Source organism: Columba livia, chromosome 15 (assembly GCF_036013475.1).
Source record: "Columba livia isolate bColLiv1 breed racing homer chromosome 15, bColLiv1.pat.W.v2, whole genome shotgun sequence".
In the NCBI taxonomy this organism is placed as follows: Eukaryota; Metazoa; Chordata; class Aves; order Columbiformes; family Columbidae; genus Columba; species Columba livia.
Window position 1 is genome coordinate 7,701,083 of NC_088616.1, and position 26,690 is coordinate 7,727,772.

At 42.6% G+C, this 26,690-nt stretch overlaps 1 protein-coding gene across 6 annotated transcripts in view; it reads right to left on the minus strand.

Moving 5' to 3' along the window:
- CLUAP1 (clusterin associated protein 1) overlaps positions 1–20,403 on the minus strand; it is a 55,746-nt gene extending 35,343 nt beyond the window's left edge. For 2 of the 6 annotated variants that reach the window (XM_005505628.4, XM_021291869.2), the window contains exons 1-8: positions 20,296–20,403; positions 19,489–19,600; positions 18,713–18,797; positions 14,485–14,664; positions 13,812–13,907; positions 3,765–3,848; positions 2,352–2,485; positions 239–380 (exon numbers count right to left, since the gene is read on the minus strand). In XM_005505628.4, coding sequence (XP_005505685.2) covers positions 239–380; positions 2,352–2,485; positions 3,765–3,848; positions 13,812–13,907; positions 14,485–14,664; positions 18,713–18,797; positions 19,489–19,600; positions 20,296–20,317 — 855 coding nt within the window. In that variant the 5' untranslated portion in view covers positions 20,318–20,403. Of the gene's footprint in view, positions 1–238; positions 381–2,351; positions 2,486–3,764; positions 3,849–13,811; positions 13,908–14,484; positions 14,665–18,712; positions 18,798–19,488; positions 19,601–20,092 lie in introns of all 6 variants that reach the window. The other 4 variants (XM_065030886.1, XM_065030885.1, XM_065030884.1 and 1 more) reach the window with 4 other exon arrangements.
- Between the last annotated feature and the right edge of the window lie 6,287 nt (positions 20,404–26,690).

Genomic DNA, 26,690 nt, shown 5'->3' on the forward strand with positions numbered 1-26,690 from the left:
TGTTAAGTTATAAGTTATCCTTGGTTTAACTTCACTAATTCAAAAAAAGAGCTGTATTATCATGCTTGTCCAAGAGCAGTCACAATTATGGGATGGTCAGTAACCTGCCAGGCACTCAGGGCTGGCTCAACAACTAGTGATGCGTGGCTTTGGCACAGGGGTATTAAAAGATTTTCCTGCTTTAAGTTCAAGAACTATGGGATATACAGTCTTGCTGAGCATTTCTAAGCTGTCTTACCTCAAACATCTCTTGCTCTGTCCTACGATGATCATCCAGGAGCTGCTCCATGTAGGTCAGATTACGGAATTTTTCTAGGTAACTGCTGTATTGTTTCTGCAGTTGTTCCTCAATCTTCTCATACTCATCCATAAAAGCAGGACTGGAGAGAACAAGCACAAACTACTCAGCGGAGTATTGACCTGTATATGCAGAATTCTGAAATATGCATTTTTTGATTTTGCAGCTTCCTTTCCATGTCTGCTCAACTAATCTAAAAGAACCTTTTGTTTTTAAGGTTCCACACTACTTCAGAGACTAAAAGTATGAGACAAAAAACCTCATTAAATTATTCTGCAAAAATTACATCTAGTAAAGGAAAGGTTGTTGCATACCCACTACCATTCCCTTCCAAACAGGCACAAAGGCAATATTTTGGCCCCTTTACCAGGCAAATCCAGGTTAATTATCCTGCTGTGGCATAACTCCAAAAATCTGCCTTGTAGCACGGCTGGTGAATCACCAACTTTGATGGAGACTTTATTTGTTACAAAACTGTGCTGTGTCATTACAAGCAGAACTAGACTTGAGAGCAAGAAGTGATGAAGTCCTTACACTACAGAGCCCACTTGTGCGCCCCAAAGAACACAACTGCTGTCTGGTGCTTCACATCTACCCCATACCCTTCCTTCAAAGTGCTACTGATCCAAACGTGTATATCACAGTATCACTGTATGTTTGGGATTGGAAGGGACCTCAAAAGATCATCTAGTCCAATCCCCCTGCTGGAGCAGGAACACCTAGGTGAGGTCACACAGGAACATGTCCAGGCGGGTTTGAATGTCTCCAGGGAAGGAGACTCCACAACCCCCCTGGGCAGCCTGTTCCAGTGTCTGTCACCCTCACTGAGAAGAAGTTTTTTCTCAAATTTAAGCGGAACCTCTTGTGTTCCAGCTTGATCCCATTACCCCTTGTCCTATCATTGTTTGCCACCGAGAAGAGCCTGGCTCCATCCTCATGGCACTCACCCTTTATATATTTATAAACATTGATAAGATCCCCCCTTAGTCTCCTCTTCTCCAAACTAAAGAGACCCAGCTCCCTCAGCCTTTCTTCATAAGGGAAGTGCTCCACTCCCTTAATCATCTTCGTTGCCCTACGCTGGACACTCTCCAGCAGTTCCCTGTCCTGCTGGAACTGAGGGGCCCAGAACTGGACACAATATTCCAGATGTGGTCTCACCAGGGCGGAGTAGAGGGGAAGGAGGACCTCTCTCAATCTACTAACCACCCCCCTTCTAATACACCCCAGGATGCCATTGGCCTTCCTGGCCACAAGGGCACAGTGCTGGCTCATGGTCATCCTGTTGTCCACCAGGACCCCCAGGTCCCTTTCCCCTACACTGCTCTCTAATATGTAATTTCCCAACCTATACTGGAACCTGGGGTTGTTCCTGCCCAGATGCAGGACTCTACACTTTCCCTTGTATATGAATCAATGTAATTCCTTCTACCACTCATTTTTCTAATATTTCCTTTTTTTTTTCTTTTTTTTTTTTTAATATATGAAGTCAAAAATAGAGCATGACCTTGTAGATGCATAAACCTGTGGCTTAATAAGGGCAAGAAATCAACCCAAACCGTGAATCTGAACATCTTGACTTTATGGCAGGCTGTATCACGGCCTAGAGGAACCAACCCTAACACAAAGGATGTATAATGAATAATCAGTGGCTAAGAATGCTTGAAACCTCTGGGAACAGAGCGAATGTTTGCACAAGTTGCCATTTTCAAACTACCTGACACAATCTATGATGAATGACAAAGTAAAAGGCATGCTACCTGACCATTCTGTACAGTTCAGGTAGTGATTAAGCAATTCCCAAAAATAATATTCTGGCCACTTCTAATAGCCCTGAAATTCTGATTTCAAATACATGGTAACAGAAAAACAAACAATTATAATACAATCCAGACTGGGCATTTGTAGAGAAGAAAATCTCTCTTTTCCACAGGCCATCATCTCAGTCTCATTGCAGACTGCATTCCTTGCTGCTCTAAACATTAACAACACATCTTCCATCATTTATGCGAACGCTCATTTATGCAGTAGAGAATCAGTTCATAATCTTTACCGAACACTTTGTAGAGTCTGTAGCCTCTTCTGGCTTCTTTCCAGTTCCAATTTTCGTTTTTCAATCTTGACTTCCAAACTGGCTTCATCCAAAGCCACATTATTCAACATGTCTTTAGTCTTTTGGACTTCCTCCTAAAAGACAAGGTTGGTGAACCATGGCTTGTGCTGGAATAATTAGAATTATCTTTCAGATGCTGAACATTTTTCTGGGTAATCTTGCTCACATGTTATCAAATAACATTATAATAATGATCTAGAACAGTAAAAGATAGGCATAAGCCTCCTCAAAAAAATCTGACAGGATACACGAGAACACCTGAATAAACACAGGTGAGAAATAAATATATTTCTTGGTGCTGTTTTATGGAAATTTCTTCCATCTTCAAGATAAAGGTCACTTTTCTAAATAACTTACCCTATCTTAATATCTTCATCCTTTTCTAAGTCTTGCTTTATTCATAATTTTGAAATCTGGGAAGCACCCTAAACATTACAACATGTGCTACAGGAATCAGGAAGGGGAAGTGGTAATATTCTAGTTTATTAAAATGCATTCAGTGTGCTCATGCTCAGGAAACCATGAGCATCTTTTCAATGAGAGAGAGAGTGAGAGAGGACTTGACACGTGCTGAAATTCCAGCAGTAACTGTCAGGTGCTGCTTATCTGTAAGAGGTCATTTCATTAAGCAGTCCAGAACTAAACCAGCTGAGATATCCGTTAGTGCTATTTCCCAAGAAGCCAGTTGCTCTACTATGCTGTTTATCCTTCCTATAAAGCTTCTGAGGCTACTACTGAGCTCCTAACAGAGGCAGAGAATACCACTAAAATTCCGACGGTTTTTCTGTCATTTTCTCCCAAGAGAGAGGCCATGGGAGGCCAAGTGCAGTTCTTTGATGCATCAACTGGGGGAATGTTTCTGCACATTGAACTGACAAAGTTATACAGTGCAACAGAGACAGCAGAGCGGGTATTAACATGCTCTCCCAGGTGCTGCTGCCAGCATGGTTTACCCTTCTGCTGCAGGCTGATTTCTGCCTGCCACCTTCTTCACTCTGCCAGGAAAAGCTAACAGTTCAAATTAACATGCTTGTTCCCTTTGGACACAACAGGCTTCACAAATAAACCAGCAGTGACTGTATTCATTGCCACAACACAAGGAGTCGTCACAGACTGAACTCTGCCTTGATGAACTCCTGCTCACACCTCTGATGTTACCTAAACACCAAAGTCTGTATTAGCCATTAACTGCAGTTCCACATCAGCTATTAACTAACCAGGTGTAGCAGCACTTGGCCCAGCCAGCTGAGGGTGAGGGCACTCTTAACCCTAGGCTGCTGATAAAAAGAGCTATGTTTTTCTTGAAGGAGAGGAATGATAACTTTACAATTAAATAAATATCATTTTGCTTACCAGAACACAGTCAATGGCAATTTTCATCATCTTCTCAGCCTCATTTATCTCCAAGGGTCTGGCAATAGATTCTGTTCTTGCTTCCTATGAAATAAAAATACACCAATACATTTAAACACTACACAGAGGAACTAATATATATAGAAGCGAGGGCCGTCAAGGAACAACAATATGATCATCTGCATAATAGATGGAGTAGGATTTAGTGCTTATTCACCAAGGCTCAGATGATTTAAAGAACAGGAGATAATGAAAAAGTCAGCTAAATGAGGCTGAGTTTAACACTGAGCAATTAAGGCATCTTTTCAAAACTAGGTAAGTGCTACTGTCTGAACTGCAAGTATTCTTGAAAGAAGGTTTTTGGAAACTGCACTGGTTATTACAAGTTGAGCAATGTGTGCAATGTACCACAGAAGATTTCATCAACTTTACAAGACCCATGAAACCCATAGTGCAGGTAGATGAGCAGTGTCACAAAAATTGTGGAGCGACAAACACTATAAATCCATCTACTCAGCCAGGCAGCTGGGACAGTCAGCAGGTGCCTCCTATGCCCATACGAAAACCAGATGATACAGATATATGGGTTTCTCCAGTTCTGATAACCAAGTGGTTCCAAATCCTCACCAAAACAGTGGTCTTTGTTTCAAGCCCAAAGGATGAAAAAACCTCTTCTATCCTCAGCAGTTTTGGGGACAGATGGGCTGTGGGATATTCAGCATGCACTTTGTCTGTCTCATGCCTTACAACTCTGACCCAGTCATGATATGATAACATTGGATTACATTTTTGCTACTGGGAGGAGGGAGAATTTTGCAGTTAAATGTCCTTAAAATAATCTTATGTTGGCAAATCATTTGGTAACAGGTGGGTAAAGATGGAAATAGCAACTCTCTACAGAACATCTGACTAAGAATCTAAAAATGCTTTATTCCCTTTGCAACAGGCTGTACCCAGCCTACTACAAGATGAATTCTGGAAGCAGATGCAATTACTTTATTAAGTTACCATGCCAGACACTCCAGGTCGCAGAGGCAAGTACCAGCAGAGGCAGCCTGGCTCCCTCTCCACCAGCTCAAGTTCAGCGAGTTGCCTGGTGAACCCCATCAGGGAGCCCATCCAGCCAAAAAAAAAACCAACCAAAACCCATCTTTTTGTGCTGAGCTTATTCCTCTGCTGAAAGAGGTCCCTGAATGAGCCTGCCACGTGCTGCACAAAGGCTTTTTTTCTAGCACTAGAACGGAAGTAGAAGGAATATTATGTTGGGAACAGTGACAGGAGCTACATCTGTTAGTGGCAGTGACAGCTTATGCTGCCTGAAGTGCCTGTGGACATTCCTCTGTCCACACAGAAACACAGGCTCTCAGCAGCAGAAAGTTAATTTGGAAGAAAATGAGATATGAAGCAGTTGCACAACACATATTACTGAGTAACTCCACAGGTAGACACTTCTGGAGGAAGACTGGACAAGTATAATGTACCTTAGTAGCTACTATGTGAACATTATGCATTTAACAAGCTCAACGGGATGCCTCTTCCTTTGTGAGGACTTTGCCTGACCTGCAGTGGCAGCCGGGACCAGGCTGGTGCAGACACTGCCCTGCCAGCCCAACGTGGTTCTTCTGATGGCAACAGGGAGATCTCTGCTACAGAGCAAACATATTTCAAACAAAATAGTTTATCACTCAGCAGGGGGAAGGAAATTATTTTCCTTCCCAATTTTAAAAGAGATAAAAGGAACAGCAAGGATCTTAGTTTTTAATTATGAAAAACTCCTTATCAATTTCCTTTCAGTTGCCTGGTAAAACACTCACAGAACAGGCACAAGTCACTGCAGTGTGTGCCGGGGAAGGGTAACTGATGAGTTTTAGATCTGTGGATCTACCCTTTTAAGTTGGAATAATTTATACATGTTTAACGTCACGTCTTCTACCTTCCCTCTACTACCTGTGGAAGTTTCACTACAGACCAGTCTTCATGCAGAAATCCACACCATTTCCTAGAGGAGGGTTCAGTCCTACAGTCACACCTGCTTGGAAAAATCTGTCAGGCTGATGAAGAGTAGCGTAAAGGCAGAAATTCGTATTTTCAGACTGCAGAATCAGGGATAAACTGGAAAAGAAGAAGGTCGGGGCAATTAACCACCTCGCACCCCAGCAGGCCAAGAGGAGAATGCAAGGGGACGATTAGAGCTTCTGTACACACACAGCTCCTCCCTAAGACTCTGTATTTGTATATACATTTTTCACTTCACTGTTACAAAGAATGATTCCCCACATGAGCAAATAAAGCACATTTTTTCTCCAGCCTAACTCAACCTCAACTGGTATGTCTGACCCAATATAACATATGCAGTAACACGACAACTGAGATTTTTAAAGCCTGGGTTTACACAAAGGCTCATCTGTTTGTGCTTAAATCTGTGGATACAAATAGGCCATATACTTGAGGGCAAAACCAATTTTGTTCAAATATCAGGTATTCCATTGTTACTGGTTGTACTCGCTATTCCTCAGGCTCAAAAAAGTGTGCAAATGAAACTCAGCTGAAAAATACGGCCTCATTCATTTTTTTTTTTAAGTAATGTACTCTTTGCAATTAGGTGTACTAATCAGAATACACATTATAATACTCAAGAGGCTTTCTTTAAATTAACCATTAAAAATAGAGTTCTCAGGAGAGATGGAAAATATAGAAAAAATTATCCAAGCAAGAGGAGGTAAGAAGCAGAACAATTTCGGACTACGCCTGGTAATTACATCTTGAGAAAACAAACATACGCCAAAGAAGAGAGGTATTCATGAACAGGCTGATTGTTTACCACTCACCACTCTTCCTGTTCAAAGTGTCCAAGAGCTCCCTGGCTATAGTTTTACATGATAAATACTAATTAAAAATCAGGGAAGCCAAGTGTAAAATTATTTTTGATGAACTTAAGCTGACAATTATTAAAGAAAACACATGAAAACACACAGGAGATACCATTTGCTGGCATTGCTTGTCCTCCCTGGTTGGACTAATATTTGGTGCTGCACAGAAGGGCTGAGACTTATTTCTTCAAGTTTTGAATCTCACTTTGGATAAAGGCAATTGGAAGCGCTAACAAATCAGTTGGCTGGTTTAGACTCAAAAACTTTGTCTCCTTTGGAAATGAAAACTTAATTACTAAGTAAGAAAGATTTCTAATCAAAGACTAGCTGACTGCCCAATCAAGCTGAACAGTGCCCAGCCGAACAAGACATTCCCCACAGGACATGGAAAGTTAGCATTGAAGCCAGTCGTGCCCAAATTGCACCAGTTTTGGCATCAAAAGTGAGGATAAATTTCCTTAGAGCAAAACTGCACTGCAGTCATTTCAGGAAATAACACTGACCTTAAAGCCTTCAAAACTCCATCTGTCTAAATAATTTACTCGTCTCAAATCTGTGTCCCTGCTGAGTGACGGTTCCCTGGGTCCAACGCCAGTGGGGGAGAAGGGCACAGCAGATCTTCAGAGCAGGAGCCCGAGGTTCTGTCCCCGGGACTCAGAGCAGCAGCCAGGCTCTGCAAGAGGCAACGAGCTGTGGTTCTGGCCGTTTGCTGCGGTGATCACCTTTGGGGGAGAAGTTGGCCTGGCACAGGACCACGAGTTACCGTTATTCTCACAACACTCAGGTTAGTGTCACAGTACAGCTTCTTTCTGCCAAAAGATGATAAAGCAACTGGTTCACCTAAGCAGGAATTCTGCCTCACTCAGCAAGAAAGCATCCTGTAGCATACAAATAGAGAGGCAGCAACCTCATCAAGCCTTCTAACAGCTTCAGTGCCAAACACACGGCTAAATGTACAACGGCTGGTTGAAATATAAAATGCAGAAACATGGCACAGGAGTTGCCTTTCCTGTCACTGAAGACCTGCTCCACAAAGCTCTGCAGCCTTCAGTTTCCTAGATGTGGAACCACATGGATTTCTCTACTCCTCCAGGATCATTAGAGAATACCTATCTTTTACTCAAGGTACCATACCTTTTAGGGTGCGTACACAATCTCTGAAATGCTCACTAATACGCAGGTGAGTCTACTTCCTGAACAATCTGATCTTCCAGATATGCCTTATGTCCTGTATTAATATTATATTCACCAACCCTCCTCAAATGTTTTGGACACCCTCAGACATTTGACATGAGACTGTATGTCCATATTTAGGCACCTCTATTGCACATGACAAAAGCGTAGTACAGCACTGTCATCTTCCTGAGTAAATAAATCCAAACAAAAGCCTCACCGCCACCACCAAAAAACCCTGAAACAACAACAGCCAACCAAACAAAACCACATATACAAATAAAGGCTCCTGAAAGTTTGGATTTCAGCCCACTTACATGTCAAATATAAGACAAGAAATATTCTCTACAGACAATTAAAATTGGCAAGAAGATAATGTGAAACCCTGCAAAAGCATCAGGAATTAGCAGTAAAGACTAGAGAGGGAACTGGTATGTTGTAAAGTATCATATGAGCTCCACTGACCATGTAGTGGCAGAGGGTCCAGGTAACAGTTTCTAGCATGTTCTGACCTTAACAGAAACAGGGAACAACAAACAGCACGTTCTAGGTACGTTGCGCCTTTCCATTGTGTGCAGTGTTAATGTGGAACACCGAATCCATCCAGAATTCCCACACTCCATGCAGAAAGATAAATGCACTTACAGTCACGAGTGTGGGCAGGAGGACACCAGCACCTCTGCAAACGTACCCTATCACTGCCCTTACTGAGAATTTTCGTGCAGGAGCTTTATACTTCACTAACAATGAAGAGCCATTATTGCAAAACCATCGTGCAAGTATGCTCAGTGAAGCATTTCCAACTGGTAATGGTTTTCCATCATGATGCATCAAAACCTGATAAACCAGCTTCCTGCATGCTTGATGTCTGGATAAATGGATGCACAAATCTTTGGAACAGCGGTAAGGAATCAAGGCAAGTAATTAACCATGACTAGCAAACAAGTCACTCATGACAAATGTGGAATAATATATGTATATATTGATGTGCACAAGGTCTAGCAGAGGTTTCCAAACACATTTTTGTGATAAGGACCAGAAATAAAAGCTTTTTTCCAACATATTGGTCCTTGCACTGAACATTTTTTGACCACAGGTTAAATCTTTCCTCATTTTTTCATGAGTTTTTAAGCCTGATGCAAACAAAAGTTACCTCCTCACTACCACTGCCTGTCACTTGCCGTCTTAGTCCAGGAACCGTTTTATTATACATTCTGTACTCCCTGCAAATAGGTGTTTTGCAACTACTGCTGTCCATACAGGCAATAAAACTCTCATTTTGGAGAGTTTATTATTCAGGGAGTTTCCTACCACACACTGTGATCACATTTGACCAATACAGGGAAGAGATCATTAGGAATTGTTACATATGAACAGGAAGGTACAGGAGGGACATCAAAAATAATCCAGACCTTTTGAAGGAGTCGCATACCTCCTAACAGTCAATTTTCTTCTTCAACAGATTAAAGCTCAAGCTAGTTGTGAATTTCGCTCTTTCCAGGCTCCCATAAAGCTATTTTTCTTTCTCACACATTCATCTCAGCAGTCCACAAAGGGAATCCAGAGACATTTTCCTGCTCAGCAGTGCAAAACCCTCAATCAAACACAGTGTCTGAAACCCCCTGGCTATCCTGATGCATAGAAAGCATCCCGCAAAAAGATCTGAGATAGAGAACCAACTGGAAAACATAATTTTTCTGCAGACCAAAAAGAATCAGGCGGCCTGCCTAGCCAGATAAGAAGTAATCTGAATATATGCTTTATGATAGAAGAAACCCCTTACAAATACTGGCACACAGAAAGGGAAATTTAAACCTTTCCTACAGGCACGAAGTTCCACTGCTCTGCTCCCTCTCCACACAGCCCTCCAGGTCCACTGTTCCTCTGGCTCAAGAGCTGATTCCACTGAACTGCCCTCAGCTCACAAAACCCAGCATGTGCTTACTGATACCTTCCCACATCCTTAAAAACCTCACCTTTAATTTATTTCATGCAAGGTTTCATTGCACACTGTGCTGGCAAAGCTTGGATTAGTCCACAGGGCTATGGGGTGTCACTTAATGGGTCCTTAACCAGGAGGTGGCTTGTGAAGTCTTCCAGAGTCTGGCAAAACGACAAGGAACGTATCTCTTCTCGCAGAGCAAAAGCCAGGTTTGTGAGTGAATTTCCTAACATCAACAGATAGAAAAGCCCTTGGGCAGCATGGAGAGGTGGGAGCTTGCTTTTTGTTTTTTAAGGGAAAAAGAACAGGGTCATAAAAAAGCCAAGACACCCAGTTTCTCATTTTATCCAGTCTTCTGTAACAAAATTAGACATAGAAATTCCTTCCCTCATAGGTAACATATAAGAAAACCTCAGGAAGGGTTACAATTTTCTGAGGAAAAAAAGCAACAAAAAGGAGCACATTTTTCAGCAGCATCTTTCAGACCTCAAAGATACAACATGTAAAGTTGCAGCAGAGGTAGGAGCAGGGATTGCCTATGCAGCAATACCACCCAAAGAGATAGCTCAAACTTCTAATTCACACCGAGCCCTTGACTTCAGTAAACACTGTCACACAACTCGTATTTCCATTCCCCGCAAAGCTTAAGCAGCAGGAAGCGGAATGGCTGTTGTATTCCAGGGACAGAAATACTGGGTGGCTCTCTTTGGGCAGAAAACAGGCATTTTTTAATAGCTAAAAAATAGCTAAAATCACTGTCCTTAAGCCAGCACATTTTCCTCTTCTGTAATTAAAAATTTGTCATGGCTTTGAGACACGTACTTTGTGTATCGTGAAGGAAGGTTAGGAATAATGACCAACCAAAATCTCATCAGTTAGTCAAAAGACACTGTTTCTGATTTAGCCCAATGAAGTGGAACTTCTTGCAGAGTCACGGAGGTTTTGACAAATGCTGTGACATACAAAAGATGGTTCAAATGTGATTTTCTTCCCAGCCAACCTTTTTTTTTTTTTCCCAAAACAGTCTAGAATTGAGATAAAATAATTCAGATCGTCCGGCTCATTGACAAAATTATCAATGTGCTGTCCCCAAACTGCAGGGAGAAAAGTGCCATCCATTTGTAGCTGACACTGTGTCTACACACCGAATACTAATGGGAAGTTCACTACAAAATCATTTGTTACATAAAACACATATCCACAAGTGTTATATCCACACAGCGTATAACCATGACTATGATTAGAACCATCTAAAATTCAGGATAGTAGTGATTCAAATATATCTTACAATTGCAAGGTTTAATTTTGGCTTCTGTTTTACGTGGCTTCCTTCTTTGCAATAAGCCCTTTTTCTCAAAACGGAGAGGTTAGGCTTTGGTTTGCAGCAGAGCAGTTCAAAAAAATCTGAAACAAACTAGGCAATTCTCCAGAGTTCTGGCCATTTCAGGCTACAAATTTCCACTATAAATAATTTTTCTCTCCCTGATGTGTGGCAACTTTGTAGCCAAAGCACAGGAAATGAGGGAAATTAGTTTATCAGCCTCCTCCAGGCAGTAGCTGGTACCCAGAACTAACATTTGGCAGATGGAAAATGTTTCCAACGCTACAAATAAAATATTTTTCGTAGTTAACTTTCAAAGGGTACTGAATAATGCAGCCGTCACTCAAATCAGATCTACCTCTCTACAGAAGGAGTAGGCAGCAAGCTGCAACAGTGCGAGGGGGAGGCAGGGAGGAAGGGTTCTTTAATCAGAAAAACGGCAATAAAGAGATCCAAGTTCAATGTCCTCAGTGGCAGCTCTTTTCATTGTAACTAATACTGTCTCAGCTCCACAGCTGGATCTAAACGCCTTTGGCTCTCCTAAGAGTTTAATTCAAACATTCCACAAACTGAAGTCAGTAAAGAGATTCTCAAAGACTTCCATCAGTTTTGGAACAAGCTCATACTGTGTGCATACAGAACAGTAACCCTCATAGCAATACCCTGTACTTAGAAATTTATCCTCCACAGACTGGGAAACGCTTTATCTGCCTGTTAAAAGCTTTAATCTACAAAATTACAGACATTACTTTATTTACCCAAGAGGATATGTAGGGAATAAACAGTTTGTTCAAGGTCACAGGTGGAGTAAGTGAAGGATCCGGGGAAGGCGTGTGAAATGAAGAGCAATTCCTTCCTGCCCTCAGCACTGGCTACTTAGCAAGAGCTGCAGCTCCACTGACTAACATGGGCATCAGCAGACCTACCAGAAAGGGAAGAAAACAGCAGCATTTGTCTCCAAGTCTCAGTTGATGAGTTAACTTCATACTTCAAGCGAAAGGCAGAGCTGCGTGCTTATAATTAAAAAAGGAAAACTTGACAAATTCCACAGAACTACTGGTTACAACAACCTTGTGGCTTCTAACCTGAAATGTATTCACTTTGCTGCAGCCTTAAGTCTCAAACTTGTTACACGCTTTTGTATCAAGCTTGGCATTTAAGACACAAGGCTAAAATGGGTTCTTCGGGTTTAACAGATCATTGAAGAAGGCTGGAATCAGTCACAAATCATAAGGAACAGAGCAGGAAAGTCTCTCCCACTGATCTTTGGAGGTTCTCATTGTGCTGTGGTACTGTCACCTTGTGCTTTTAGGATACAAACTCAGAGTTAATTGAGACAGAAACAAAGGTCATCTTTCCCAAGACGGGATTTCGCAAAGACAAGTTCAATTTGTTAAATCTTTTCGCAAAATATAAACTGTGTACCAATGTAGGATTAGATAGCTCCATCTTGTCATTATGCCATGAGAAACATGTGCCCACTACTGTATATAAGAAATACTGTCCTTTCAGAAATTGCACTTTTAAATAGTCTTCCATTGAAGGTTTCTAATGGGCCCAATGAGAAGTGGCTGCACTGAAGCACTCACTCATCTCTTGATTTTTCATTTCATGCTTTCAGCACAGTGCACTTGTGCAAGTCCCTTTTCTAAGGCCCAGTCCTAAAAGCAGCTGGACTCCTGAGAGCCTTGATTTAAAGTGATTAAACAATGATGAATGTCAAACCAGTGTTTGAGTACTTTTAAAAAATGTTGCTTTATACTTAGGGATGCTGTACACAGAAAAAAAAGGGTTTAATGCTCCGAAGCAAATATTAATGTGCTTGGTAGTATTTCTGTGAAAACTATTTCAAAGCCAAGAAATTATGCAAAGAATGCAAGATGAGAAGTGACCGATTAACAGTTTTGTGACAATCGTGTATGTTGAATCAAACTGGTTTATCACTTTTCTCTCCCTTTTGAAAAATTAATGCCTTTCACACTGCTGCAAACCATGCTGACTTCTAGCAGAAAAGGCAGCGTTCCACAGATAATGTTCCCTGTATATCACCCACCCTTTGAAACACTTGTACTTCATCAAACAAGGATCTGGGAGCATTAATCGTCAAGGCACACAGTCTCCGGCTCCTACAGGCTGCGCTTCCTACAGCTCAGATATTGCAAATCTGAAGATTACCAAAACCAGTACTAGAACTGTTTAAAGGTTTCCCTTCTTTAAATGTCTGTTTTCAGAAAATGAATAACCTCCAGCATTGCAGATAATTCATTTAAGAAAATAATTGAAAGACTTACTGGCAGTGTTCCAGGACACTTCCGTGACTTCAAGCAACAGCTTGTGATTTTCCAACTAAACTGAAGAATATGTACCCTGCAGCTTATGAGGCCTTCAATTACTGTAACAGAACTAATGAGCCTTGCACTTGGAAAACTAATGCCATTAATCATTTATCTTTCAGAATATATCTATGCCCACCATTAAATGTACATATAAAGTTATATTTCCAAACAGTTCTGCAGAGGGTATTTCCTGGTAAAGAGAAGATGCCAAACTGTTCTCTCAGGCTTAATGCAACCCAAGTATGAATATGAGTGGGAAGGAAATACAAACTTTCAGATACATTCTTTCAAACTCATCATTTTAGACGCAGCTGTTAAGAAGAACTACTGATACTTTTTTTCACTTTTTTCCTTTGCAGAGCCCGGGGAACACAAGTTCCCATACACTCTGCAGCGTGTACTTACCCTTAGTTCAACTTCTTTGCCAAGTAAGTCATACAGACTTGCTCCTTTGGAGGTGATTTCGGAAGCAAGCTGTCTAGCTGCCTTCAAGTCAGAAATCTGGAAACACAGCAACAGCAATTAGTAGCAAAAGAGAATCACCAATATCACAAAGAAAATCCATGACATTATTCCCATTTTGATGTTAAAATTGCACAGGAGGTCGGCACAGTGGCTGAAAATCTACTATAGTACTGATGTCTACTAGAATGAGCGTGAGCCTGCCTCTTGGCTTTAAAATGGTCCAGATGAGGCAGCATTTAGACATGGGCTTCTGGGTGAAACCCCAGCCACTTCAGGTCGACAAAAAAACCCACCTCCTCAAAACTGAAGGTTAGTAGATAGAAAATAGTATTCATTCCAGCCTACTCCAATATTTCTATAATTTCAAGAGTAGTCCAAACCAAAGATAACCAATTTTGTACCACTGTTGCCTTGCATTTTGCTTCTGGTTGAGAATTCACAGAGTTTAAAACAAATCATAGCATATAACCTCAACTACAGACAGTACGAGTTAAAACCATACCTACTCCCTCGTGAGAACATTTTCTACTTAAGCTCCAGGTAGAAAATTGATTTGTTTTTCAGAAGTTAACACAAAACTCCTGCCCAAAACAAGAGTACATGATTTCCTTACTTTTGAGCCAAGATCAAACTTGAACTTGCTGCTGTCTTCCTCATTCACGTCTGCACGTTCCACTCCCTTGGTATTCATAGCACCATAAAGCACAGAAGTGACCTTTAGCAGTTCCTTCACCGCATAACCATCTGCCTGGTAAAGCCTCTTGGTGTTGAGCTTTATGTGAGCTTTGGTAGCCTGCAGGAAGAAAGAATTATTTCATCATGTTAACAAAGAACAAAATCTTCATTTCCCTCTTCACACTTCACTCGAAAGCTCTTTTCGAGGGCATCATGCTCTGCTTTAAAGAAATAGATCTTCCTGTTTGGAAACACGAGTTTGCATCATCGTATTACTGATGTTTCTAGAAGATTTTTTTCTGAAACGTGTGCACTTTCTTCATATCAGAATATTTGCAGATAATTGCCAGAATGAAAAAATCTCAAACTATCCATTAACTTTTTCCTGCATGAAGATCAGCAAAAACCCTGCGCGCCACTTAAATTCAAATTAAGTATAAGTAGAATGTAAGTGCTGCCCAGGTCTTCTGATGGTGCTGCAGAGAAGTAAATTTCACCCTTAATGATTTACAAGAATAAGATCAATTATCCTAATTTAACTGTCTTGTCTTCCAGCAGTACTTTCAGAATATTTTATTATTTCTCTCAAATTTTTCCCTGCTACGATATTAGTGATTTTATTCCCTTGTCTTCCATCTCTGAAAAGTACAGACGGACCCATAACGAAAAAAAATTAAAAATTATAATATTATATTTTTTATACTTCAAAATAATAAAAAAGGAAAAAAAGCGTAATAGAAATGATACATCTGTCACAGAAAGGATGCAAATGTTGTTCTTGAAATTCCTGGCAAGATGATATTAGAAAGGAATAGCTACAAGGAGCCAACACCAAACTTGTGGTTAAACTTTGAGGCAGTGTTTCTGATGCCACGGCTAAACAAGGAAGCAAATAAAAATTCATCACTGCTTATGAATACAAAAACTAAGTATCCAAAAGACTTAGCATCTTCTTTTCAGTATCTTTAAGATGAAATTTCTGATAAAATGTTTATCCTTCAGGAATACTGTGTGGCGGAAAGAATCTATCCACAATTCACTCATAGTGTTATGCAAGTTCTGGATTCCAGTGTTACCATAAGCAATTCACACCCCTCTGGGGCTCTGACAGTGCAAGACCTTCAATTTGGGGTAAAATACTCCAATATTAAAACGGCTGGTGCAAGCTTTGCCCACCCTGCACTGAGCTTCACTGAATTACTGACTGCAGGAAAATTTCCTGTGAAACTAAAAAGAGAAAGGGACACATCTCAAAACATAGATTTAGCTGCAACTTTTCAAGGGACAAAGGAAACAAAGCAAATAGTTGTTGGCCCATGTTTCTTCATATGCATTGTCGAACTTTGTGACTTTACCATCAGATTTCCATTTCCAATAAATATTTACTTCTTGCCTCTCTGGTCCCAAAATCTCAACCCAGCAGAGGAAACTGAGTCTACATTTGCTTCCTGCTGGCAGGAACTCAGCTGAAAAGTGAAGTCAAGACTTCCAGAACAGGTTACTGATGTTGTACACCTTGATCCAGGGGAATATGAGACTTATGGTACAAAAAAACCCTAATCACTTTTGAAAAATTTGACCAGTGTGACCTCAAATGAGCCAATACATGAAGTGGAAAGCCAGAAATGTTCTCCTTCCTTCCCTTTCAGCAGAAGGAATCTAAACAATGAAAAGAAACAGTAAGTATTAAACTTTAAGAGAAGCCGATCATTAAACTGACAGAATCTGTTAAACATCCCATACACAAAGGCTAACACACCACATCATAAAGGATGCTGTTGAAGACAGAAATTCCAATTTCAGTTCCATTCAACCCGAAGAGAGAAAAATCAATGTCTAGTAAAGGGATTTTCGTTGGTTTGCTTTTGCTCAAAGGCTACTTAAAAAGAGAAAAGAAATACACACAAAAGTACATAAATTTTTCAGACCAGCATAATGACACTGTTTACTCAAGAAGGTAACTTTATGTATGGAAAGCTTGAGACAGTCACCTATTCTACAGAGTTTAAAAGTATCATTAAAAATTACTTCCGTCTGTTGTGAAGATCAGATCATTACAACACAATAGCAAAGAGAAATAGTAATACACTGCAGGAATGGCAGTCTCAAAGTTTGCTTTACTTTAGAATCTGCTTTACTATTATCATCGAACCAAATTTTGGTGGTGTGATGGAGATGCAAAAAGGGCCCAGAGGAAAACCAGAACTCCCAGCCGAGTGCTCCAGCCCTTCAGCTGCAGAGTCACAGTCTTCAGCCTGTCTAGTCCAAACATTTTACATTCTTTTCTGTACAACAGCACATTCCAGACATGAAGAATGAGGACTGCTCTCATCTTTCTGTCTCATTTAATACTTAGGGTAGTCTCCTGGGTACTGAAGTAGTGGCTCTAAATCTCACAAGCTGAAATGGGAATCGAACACATGATAATTCCCAGGAAACACTACAGAAGATTATTAGCAGATATCTCATTGGACACTTCTCCCACCACTTCTTAAAAAACAAATATGCCTGCCTTGTGCAAAAAGTTTGGTATCTTGGTTTGCTAAGTACGTTTTCATGAATGCATTTTTATGAGACTAAACTCATCAGAAGCTTTTTGCTGCACTCTACCTCAAATTTGGATCCAAATGGGCTCAAGTAGGAACCACATATTGATCCACATAGACTAGGGCAGTTCTAGGTGAGCAAATGATTAAAGCAGCACATAAGACAATCCTGCAGACACTTCAAGAACTTCTAGGTCAGAAAAGGAGGCATTTGGTAAGTTCTCAGACTACCAGTAACACATAGCAATACATCATTTGGTAAAAAATTAACACATCTTCACTCCTTGTTCAGTAAAGGAGAACTGTATTCAAGTCATATTTCATGATGATTAATCCATCCTGATATTCTCATCTAAGATTAATCTGTCTCCATCAAATCTCACATCTGGCTATGGATGAACAAAGCTATTAGCAACTGGAGAAGATAACTGTGGATTCCACAGACAGTGAATTATTAAGGAAATGTCTACAAGCTTTTCTCATTCTGAAAATGCTGAAAACCTACAATAATCCCCATATTATCTTGTAATATTAACCAAGACTAAGTACAGGATACTTAATGAAATTTCAATTCATTGCATTTTCTGAATCATATTATGTAATTCTTCAAAACCCGTGGGATATTTTTAGATTAAATCAGCTTTTAAAGGGAAAAAGTACATGTAACATTGTTTTTGCTTCCACACTTGTCCTTTCAAAACACACTTGATTTGTAGGAGGGAAATCCCTCTGAACAAAATACATTTGTTCATGACATCTTATGATGCCACAGGACTCAAAAGTTATGTACAGTTATGTTATGTACAGCAGTGTATCGTGCTCTGAACATATTAAAATTAAGCAAATTTATGGTGGACATCATAAAAAATCAGAAGGTAAAGAGCTGGCTTGGTTAGAATGTCATTTCAATATATTTTTAAAAGTCAAAAAGATTTCCATTGCTTCCAGATCCATTGAGTTTCTTGCACCTGATTAAGAGTGCTATATAAGTGTGTTATAACAGGAAAGGCTCATGCTGCATCAAAACAACAAGAATGATACAAAGGACAATGTTTTATTCCATGAGACTAAAAAAGCTGATGGCCCAATTCAAGTATGCTCATGTGTAACTTGGTAAAAAAATGATCTGAGAAAAATATGACTCAATCTAGTAAGTGAGAAGGCTCATACAAGAGTATACCAATATATGACTCTACATCTTAATGAAAACATCACAAGTTATTATTATTCAAGCATACAAAAGAATCAGGCATTCCAAGTTAACAATAAGTATGATGGGATCTCTTCTACAACCATTTAAATGGTTTCAAAAAATTTCATATCTACAGCTGTATCTTCCACTATTACCTTTTTATAAATATGAAGAGATAACAATGAATATTGGTTTAGCGTTAGATGTTTAGATCCCCATTCTGCAAAGATGTGCATAACTCTACATGAGTTCAGTAGCAGCACACCCTGGCCTGTTCAACTTTCTAGCAGCACAAGACATACAATATAGCACAAGAAGACAGTACATGCCCTGCAAGGAAATTGCAAGGGGTTGAGAGAGAAAGCATAAAAGCTAATATAGAATCAGAATTTCAATGTGCTTAAGCACGACTCCTAATGCAGACCCACCATGAACTGAGCCACTGCCTTAATGAAGAAAACCCGGTCCTGCTCTGTGTCCACATCAGGAGGAATATCAGTCTGAGGTTCATACCTGTGGAAAGAAGCAGGCATAGATTCTGACAAGAAACACCTTTGCAATAGTAAAGAGACTGCTTCATTTGGGAGGCAAAAATCAAACAAAACATTTGATTAGCACATCAGGTTTCATAAATATTTAATCAAAGTCTGTCAATGGGTTAAGTGGGTGTAAAACAAGAACTGGAGAGTAGATTACTGTGTGTGTATATATATACATATATATATATACATATATATATTTTAATTGGCATGGATGCTAGACAATACCAAGTTAAACCAAAAACAACTGTAGCAACACGGTAAGGATGAACTGTATCTTGGAGGTTCTCACTGTCATCACCCTGTTTGGGGTACAAGGTCAGATACAGGCAGAATGGTAACAGGGTTTGTAGAGTACGTGAAAGAGATACAGCTACTTTTGAATGAACATGTCCACCTTCAGGATAGAGTTTTTGCCTGGACCGAGTAATTCTATTTCCTATTTCAGCTATTAAAACACATTTCTACAACCAAACTAAAAGCCTGCAAACTTAACTACCATATCTTCTATCTAATATTCAGAATAATAGATCTCAAAAGAATGAGTAAACACCATCACGTTCCTCTTTAAACTTCTTACTACAGTTTCACACCAAACCACCATCTCCAAACATACATATTGTGTCCCAGGATAAGCCCCAACATTTGTTAGCTCAGTCACCAACCTTTTCACTAGCCAGAGAAGCACTTCTGAAACAAGTCTGAAGTTTGGGGTATGGAAATTCTCCATAGATATGAGTCGGGGATACCCCAGCGCCCTCATCATTTCAGTAAAATCTGAAAAACATGCAAGAGCGGGGATTCCTTCTTAGGTACCCAACACGGACATTACCAAGAACTCTGCTTCCCACAGCGTGCTGTTAATTTACCATTAGATACCCCTGTTCAAAGTACTGTTCAGAAAATCTTGAATGAATGAATTATATATATACATATATATATATATATATATATATATGTATATATAATTTCACCAGAGAACACGCCTGAGTAAAAAGGTGAGGTTTTCACAAGAGATTCACTGGGCAGAAACAACGTTACAACAGTTTCTCACTACAAACCCCACCATTTAAATGACGTTAACTATGGAGTAGGGCGATTACCACTCTGCAGGAGCTGTGCTACCCCAGCCCTCGGCACTTATTACACCCTGTTAAACCGCAGCCTGCCAGTCAATTTTCTCAATTTTTCGATTTTCTCAATTTCTGCCAGCCCAGGGTTTCCTCCAGTCCTCGCTGAAGCGCCGGTAACATCCCAAGCGCCCCTCACCCGCCTGCGCTGCCTCCCGGATCTCTGAGTGAAACCACCGGGCAAAACTTAAAAGCAAAGCGGGACCCGCTCGGCCGCTGGGGCACCCAAAGGACCCGGAGCCGCTCCGCAGGCCCCAGAGGGACCTCAGAGGGGCCGAGACCGGGGGCTGCCGCGCCCCGTTCCCCCGTCCCACACCCGCTCCCCTCAGCGAGGCTCCTCACTCCGGAGGTCGCGGAACGACATCGCCGCGGGAGCCCGCGGGTCCCCACCCGCCGCTGCACTAGGCCGCGCCGCTCGTCTCTATGGCAACCGCGCTACGGCGCAGCGGCGGGGCCAAAATCCTTCGGAAAGCGCAGGGCCCTGGCCCCTACGGCACCTCCCGGGCCGGGGCAGCGCTGGCTCTGCCCGGGACACACTCTCACCAGCCGGGGTGCCAAAGGGGAGCGGCTCTGTGGGGCGCTCAGCCTCCCCCTTGCTCTGCAGGGTGGTGGAGTCTGCTGGGACAATGGTGGCATGATGGCTGTCCCTGAGGTGCCGGTTGGTCCCGCTGCCTGGAACAACCTGCATGTCATGGCTGTGCCTTGTGCACTGGGAGACAGCCCTGGGACTCCACAACTCCCTGCTGTCGCACAGCAGCCACCCGCCAGCGCTCTGCCCAAGGCAACACCCAGCCAGGAGAGGAGCTTTGCTGAACATGGTCTTAAATGTGTTATTCAGGGAGCAAGACCTAAGAGCCATCACCAGTTATTTTTGGAGGACACTTAATAGCACCTTAGCTACATTAAATCATGGCTGCTATGGTTTGAGAAGGCCATGCTCCCTGGTAGGACAGCACAACAGTCACCAGGGATGTGAAAATCCATGTCCCCCCTCACCTGGCAGATAAACCCATCACTGCCACATCCCGGGGGCTGAGTCCCTGGCTCTCCGTCCTGTTGGAGTCAGCGCATCCACCTTCCACTTGCTCCGCAGGGACGGACTCCGATCTCTTGGAGGACAGGAGCCCCGCATGCAGCTCTGCCCGGTGCTCGGATACCGCAGGGCTGAGCTCGAGCGGAGGGTGCGGACCAGCAGGAAGGCAGGCGGGAGCACCTTCCTTCTCTACGATCACACATTTCTGATGGGCATCCAGGGTGCCACAGCCATGCAGACAGTACCTGCAGTAGTGAGCACTCGCTGAAATGCAGAAGAGGTCTTTGGCGCAGCCCACACTGCCCGTGGCTGCCTGTCATCAGAGCCAGAGCTCTGCGCGCTCATTGTCCATCCCCACAGACACCCGCACAAACCAGTGTGCCCAGGCCAGCCAACATGGCCTCTTAGAATCATAGAACGTCCTGAGTTGGAAAGGACACACAAAGACCATTGGTTCCAACTCCTGTCCCTGCAAATGGCAACCCCACAGTTCACACCGTGTGTCTGAGGGCATTGTCCAGTCTCTTCTTGAACACTGTCAGGCTTGGGGCTGTGACACCTCCCTGGGGAGCCTGTTCCAGTGCCCAGCACCCTCTTTTTTCCTAATGTCCAACCTAAACCTCCCCTGGCACATCTTCCTGCCATTCCCTTGGGTGCTGTCATTGGTCACCAGACAGAAGAGACCAGAACCTGCCCCTTCTCCCCTTGTGAGAAAGCTGTAGACCACAATGAGCTCCTGCCCACAACTGACACTGACTGATCCTGCCAGCAGTTTCATAGCAAATTTCTTAAAGGCTCTTGATGTCCTGAGTTTGCCCCTACAGACATAACCAACAGCAGTTTTCATGTTGATGCATCAAGTAAGAACAGTATGACAGCTTCTCTGCTGACACGTGGTGGTTTCAGATGTCCTAAAGGAAGAGGAGCTCTGACCACAAGAGTCTGCAGAAACACTGGACAGAGCGGCTGCAGCTCTTACTGACAGGGTCATCAATATCACAGGGTGGAATGAATTGAAAATAATCTAGATGTCAGGCTGATCTATGGATGTCTCAGGATGTTTTGCAGAGCAGCCCGCATTTTTCCAGTTCTAACGGCTCAAGCATATATGAGACATGCACACTTGGGCTCTATATTGAGCAAGTACTCTATCCACGTGATTGGAAAAATAACCAAAAGCAAGGAAATAACAATCAGTCATAGAAAGAATAGATATTGAAATGAAATAGTTACATTAGAAAATAGGAGACATGATAAGACTCTGGGTTTCCTATGCCAGAAAGCCATGAGATGGGAAACCTTAAATAATTCACTAGTTCAAGAGTGTATCAGCCATCCAATAACTTGGGCAGGGGGAGCAGAGAAGGAAGGAAATGTTCCCCTGCTCTACTGCTGTGTTACATTGACTGACAGGCAAAAAGCAGCTGGGATGAAATATGGGGTGGAAAGCCAAAGCTGTAAAATAAAGTAAATAAATCATCAGCATACTGTTTACCTCAGCTTTTCACTTCATATAAATATCATTAATATTTATATATTAAAATTAGGCAGCACAAATATGCCAACTGGAGAGTGGCTGTAGCTTTGAACTAAACAGGGGCTCAAAGAGGACCAAACTGCAGCCATATAGCTGTGTCAGGAGCTCACACCGCATCTGCGAGGTCTAAGACTCTCTCCTGCCACATTCCCATCTCCAGAAACCTGCACTCAAAGGCAAAAATGCCACATCTCTACTCATTTCACAGAGACACAGACTAGCCTACATGGAAGCAGCTCCCCATTCCACATCCCAGTTCCCTCTTTTGAGGGATGGGGCTTTTCCCACACTCATCACTACAAAAAGTGGAAAAATTTTTTTGAAAGGAAAGAAAATCTAACATTTTGGCACAGTTTTCTGTGGCAGTGGGTCACCTATCAGATGACATTGCAGCCTTCTGAGTACCAACGGTAATCTCTTCATTGCATATCTGCAGTGCCTGGTCTCCATCCCAACCTCTGATATTTTTAGATGACATTTCATTTCTTTAGGGCTATAGGAAGCCACAGCTGCTGCTGGGGGCCTGGTAGAGGTGTAGGAGGAACCCAGCCGGGGCTGGCAAACACTGTCCGAGCAGCGCGTGAGCATCCAGTGGCACTGACTGCCTCTCAGGCTGGTTTCTAGCAGAAGGTGGTGACCCCACCTTGCAGCCTGAACCACTGGTGATAAGGAATTAGCAGCCCCTGCAGTGACCAGCTTTGCTCTGAAACACAGTTGGGGATGACAGAAGCAACAGTTATTATTTAACACCTTGTGGAAAAACATTCTCCTCTGCCTGTTTCAGATGCTGTACACAGGAATTTTGAGGCTCCTTGGTTCACTTTAGGGCTGACAAGCACCGCGTGTGCTGCAAGCAGGGCCAGGCAAACCCTTCCACATCCCAGTCAGCATCATCTCATGCTATTCACTGCCTCCATCCCGGTTTCAAGACTCTGCCAACACCTTTTAGCCTCACTCTCTGGCTCCCACCCATCCCCAAACACACCACTGAAGTAAAGTCATCCTTTGGCTCATGAGCATCCATTAATCAAAGATTTCACTGAAAAACCATTAACTTAGGCAGCTGAGCATCATTGATCCCGGCTATGTGCCGTAAGGCCCCTTTTGGCTGCTGTAACCATGGTTAGCACAGCGTGCTTTTAAATAGTCCATCATTCTAAGATCACATCAGCCTGATGTCTCTGTGTCAGCTCCCAATTTAGCAAGAACAATGCCTGAGTTTGATGTGCACTGGGAGAGCCTCGGTGTCCGGAACAAGGCAGGAGATGAGGTCTGTAATAAAAGAGATTTGGGAAGGACAGGGAAGGAGAAGCCACCTCACTGCAAGGATGGTCAGACCTCGTAGCACCCCACCAGTCTCCTCTGCTTGTAAGAAACTCTTCTCTCTTTTCAGGAAGAAAGAATAATTTGATCACATCTGCCCACCCTCCATTTGTGGAGCTAAACCCTACAATGTCCATACATGATTTTTGCTGCTTCACCCCATTATTGCCATTTTAGGACCAGCAAAATAAATCTTAACAATTTGCAGGTTGAGACCCCTTTCCTTACCATGTTCACCAAACGCTCTTTACATCTAAAACAGCATTATCGATCTCCTGGGCAGAGACTCCTGGCCACCAGCCAGCAGTTTTTCACTTCTCCCCATCTCATCTCAGCAGTGCTGGTCGCACCCGTAGCAGCTGCTCCCCAGCTCGGGCTGTGCGTGACCCCAGCCCTTCAGGATGCCCCCCACCCCAGTACCTGCCAGGTTCTCAATAATCAGCTCTATTAATCTTTCCCTGTGGGCTTCCTTTCAGCCATCTGAACTCTTGTTGCCATCATCCTGTAGATTAAAGATTCTTTTACTTTAGGTTATATATATATATATATATATATATATATATATATATTTCATTTTTTCTTTTTAGTGCTCTAATGTTCTCAGGTTGTTTTGTGAGCTTGGCATTAAAGTTGCTATCACATGTGTTTTTAAGTCAAATTCTCACACCCTTACATTACAGTACCTTGCAGATTGTCCTAGAACATTTTTTTCCTCTAGTAACAAGGAATAATGCTTTGTGGAGAGCTGTTGTTTCATGCTGCTACCACGGGGTGAACTCACCTGGAGCCAGGCTGACCTGGACCCCGCTGGCCAGGTGTCTGAGGACACAGTGGGTGCCACAGGCCAGTTGCAAACCCCAAGGAGCACCTGTGGTGTCTCTGCTGCATAATTGGATGCCTTAAAATCTAGAAAGAAACTTAGCGCAGTGACCAGGTGAGCCATGCTGGCAGGGAGTTTGGGAAGAGACAATACGAGGGCAGGTAGTGGCATCACCATTGCGGCCAAAACACCTTCCCAGGGACAGGCTGAACCACAGAAGCAGGTGGAAAACAGAATCATAAAACTGCTTGGACACTCACCTGTGCCCCTGCGTCTGCTGTGCACGTCCAGCAACAGCTCTGCTGTATTCGTGTTGCAAATAAACCATCATTCTTCCCCCTGTCGCACCAGCTGGTGTCCTGTGTGTTAGCAGAGCAGCTATGTTTGATTTTGCCCTCAAAGATGCAGAATCAGTCAGTTTCTAATGGGACCACACAACAGGGTGGATAACCAGGCTTTTCTGAGACTGGGCTTTGTCTCCAAGCTGGTGTCACAGGCACGATGCTGCCCAGCTCCCCTGGGTCAGGCTGCACCCCGGTTCCTGATGGGGTGTTTGAACAGCCTGTACCCGTTTCCTTCAAAATTGCACCCTGGTATCCATCTAGAAATCTACACATCAAACTGGAAAAGAGCTTTTAACAGCTGAGTGCAGCCCCCCCAGCAGCACATGGTGGAATCTCCCTCCAGCAGCACCCAAGTCCCCTCACTGCCTGTTGCCTTTCTGTAAAACAACCTGCAAAGCAAAGAAAAAGATCTTCAGGATTTTCCTGCTCTTTCTCTGATGTTGTCTTACCTGCTTATTCTTGCACTGCAAATTCAGTCCTCAGTCTCAGGGATGGCAGGACTAGGACATAACGAGCTGTTGAAAATATGATTAACTGAGAAAGCAAGTGATTTTTACTCTGATTTCTCTAATGTTTTTTTTAAATCAAGAAAAATAAAATGGAGAGTATCAGTTATACTTGAGATTCCTCAAGCACAAAGTAGAGCAACACTCACCTGTGCCCTCCCTGTTGGAAAAAGGTGTAAAAAGGCCTCAAGCTTCTTTTACATCCCAGGAGACCCTTGTGCGAAGTCATTGTGTGCTTCAATATACTCCTATATAGTCACCTTTCAGGCACTGTTAAAAATAAAATAAGACTGTGGTCCTCTTGATGGTTGAGAAAATAAAACCTGTTTGTGCTGGGTTGCTTCCCAAGCTACTTGTTAGATAAATGCTGCAGGAGGGTATTAGCTTTACAAATAGCCCCTTTATAGCTTGAAGGGAAGGGAAGGGAAGGGAAGGGAAGGGAAGGGAAGGGAAGGGAAGGGAAGGGAAGGGAAGGGAAGGGAAGGGAAGGGAAGGGAAGGGAAGGGAAGGGAAGGGAAGGGAAGGGAAGGGAAGGGAATCTGCCAGAGGAATTTGCTCAGAGGGGCATGAGATTTTAATTTGGCTGGTATATTGAAGTGTCACACAGACACCTCATGATGAGTTGTTTGTATCCACTTTCTGCTTTTGCTTGCAAGTTGGGCATCAATTTTTGCTCCTCTAATCAGAGCCTCCCCATTACCCAGGTGGGACGTTAATTTTCACCTAAAAGATGTTTTCAACAACATTTGCTCTACCCATCCACGTGATCCAAGGTCTCTGCAGCTGAGGACTGGCTCAGCTTGCGAACTCCTTGGTGTTGCATTGGCAGAGAGTTTGATGAGCAGCCTTCTTCCTTCCCTCTTGGTGTAACATCAACTCTCAGCTCAGCCCTGTGCTGAGGAGCGCGGGGAAACCTGGAGCCTTTGTGTCTGGGGAAGAAAAATATCCAGGAATGTCACGTTCCCTGTAATTACATTGCAGAGCAGCTCCGTCCCTGCTAACGCACTGGTATTCAAGAAGAGCTCTGAGAGCAGAGTGTGGTACACAGGATAAGCAGCAGCCCATGTATCAAGCAGAAGGGGTAATAAATCAACACCCGCCCTTTGATCACTCGGCAGATAAACAAGAGAAGCTACTTAGGATAAAAAAACATCTCCAAGCAAGTAGGTTTCCA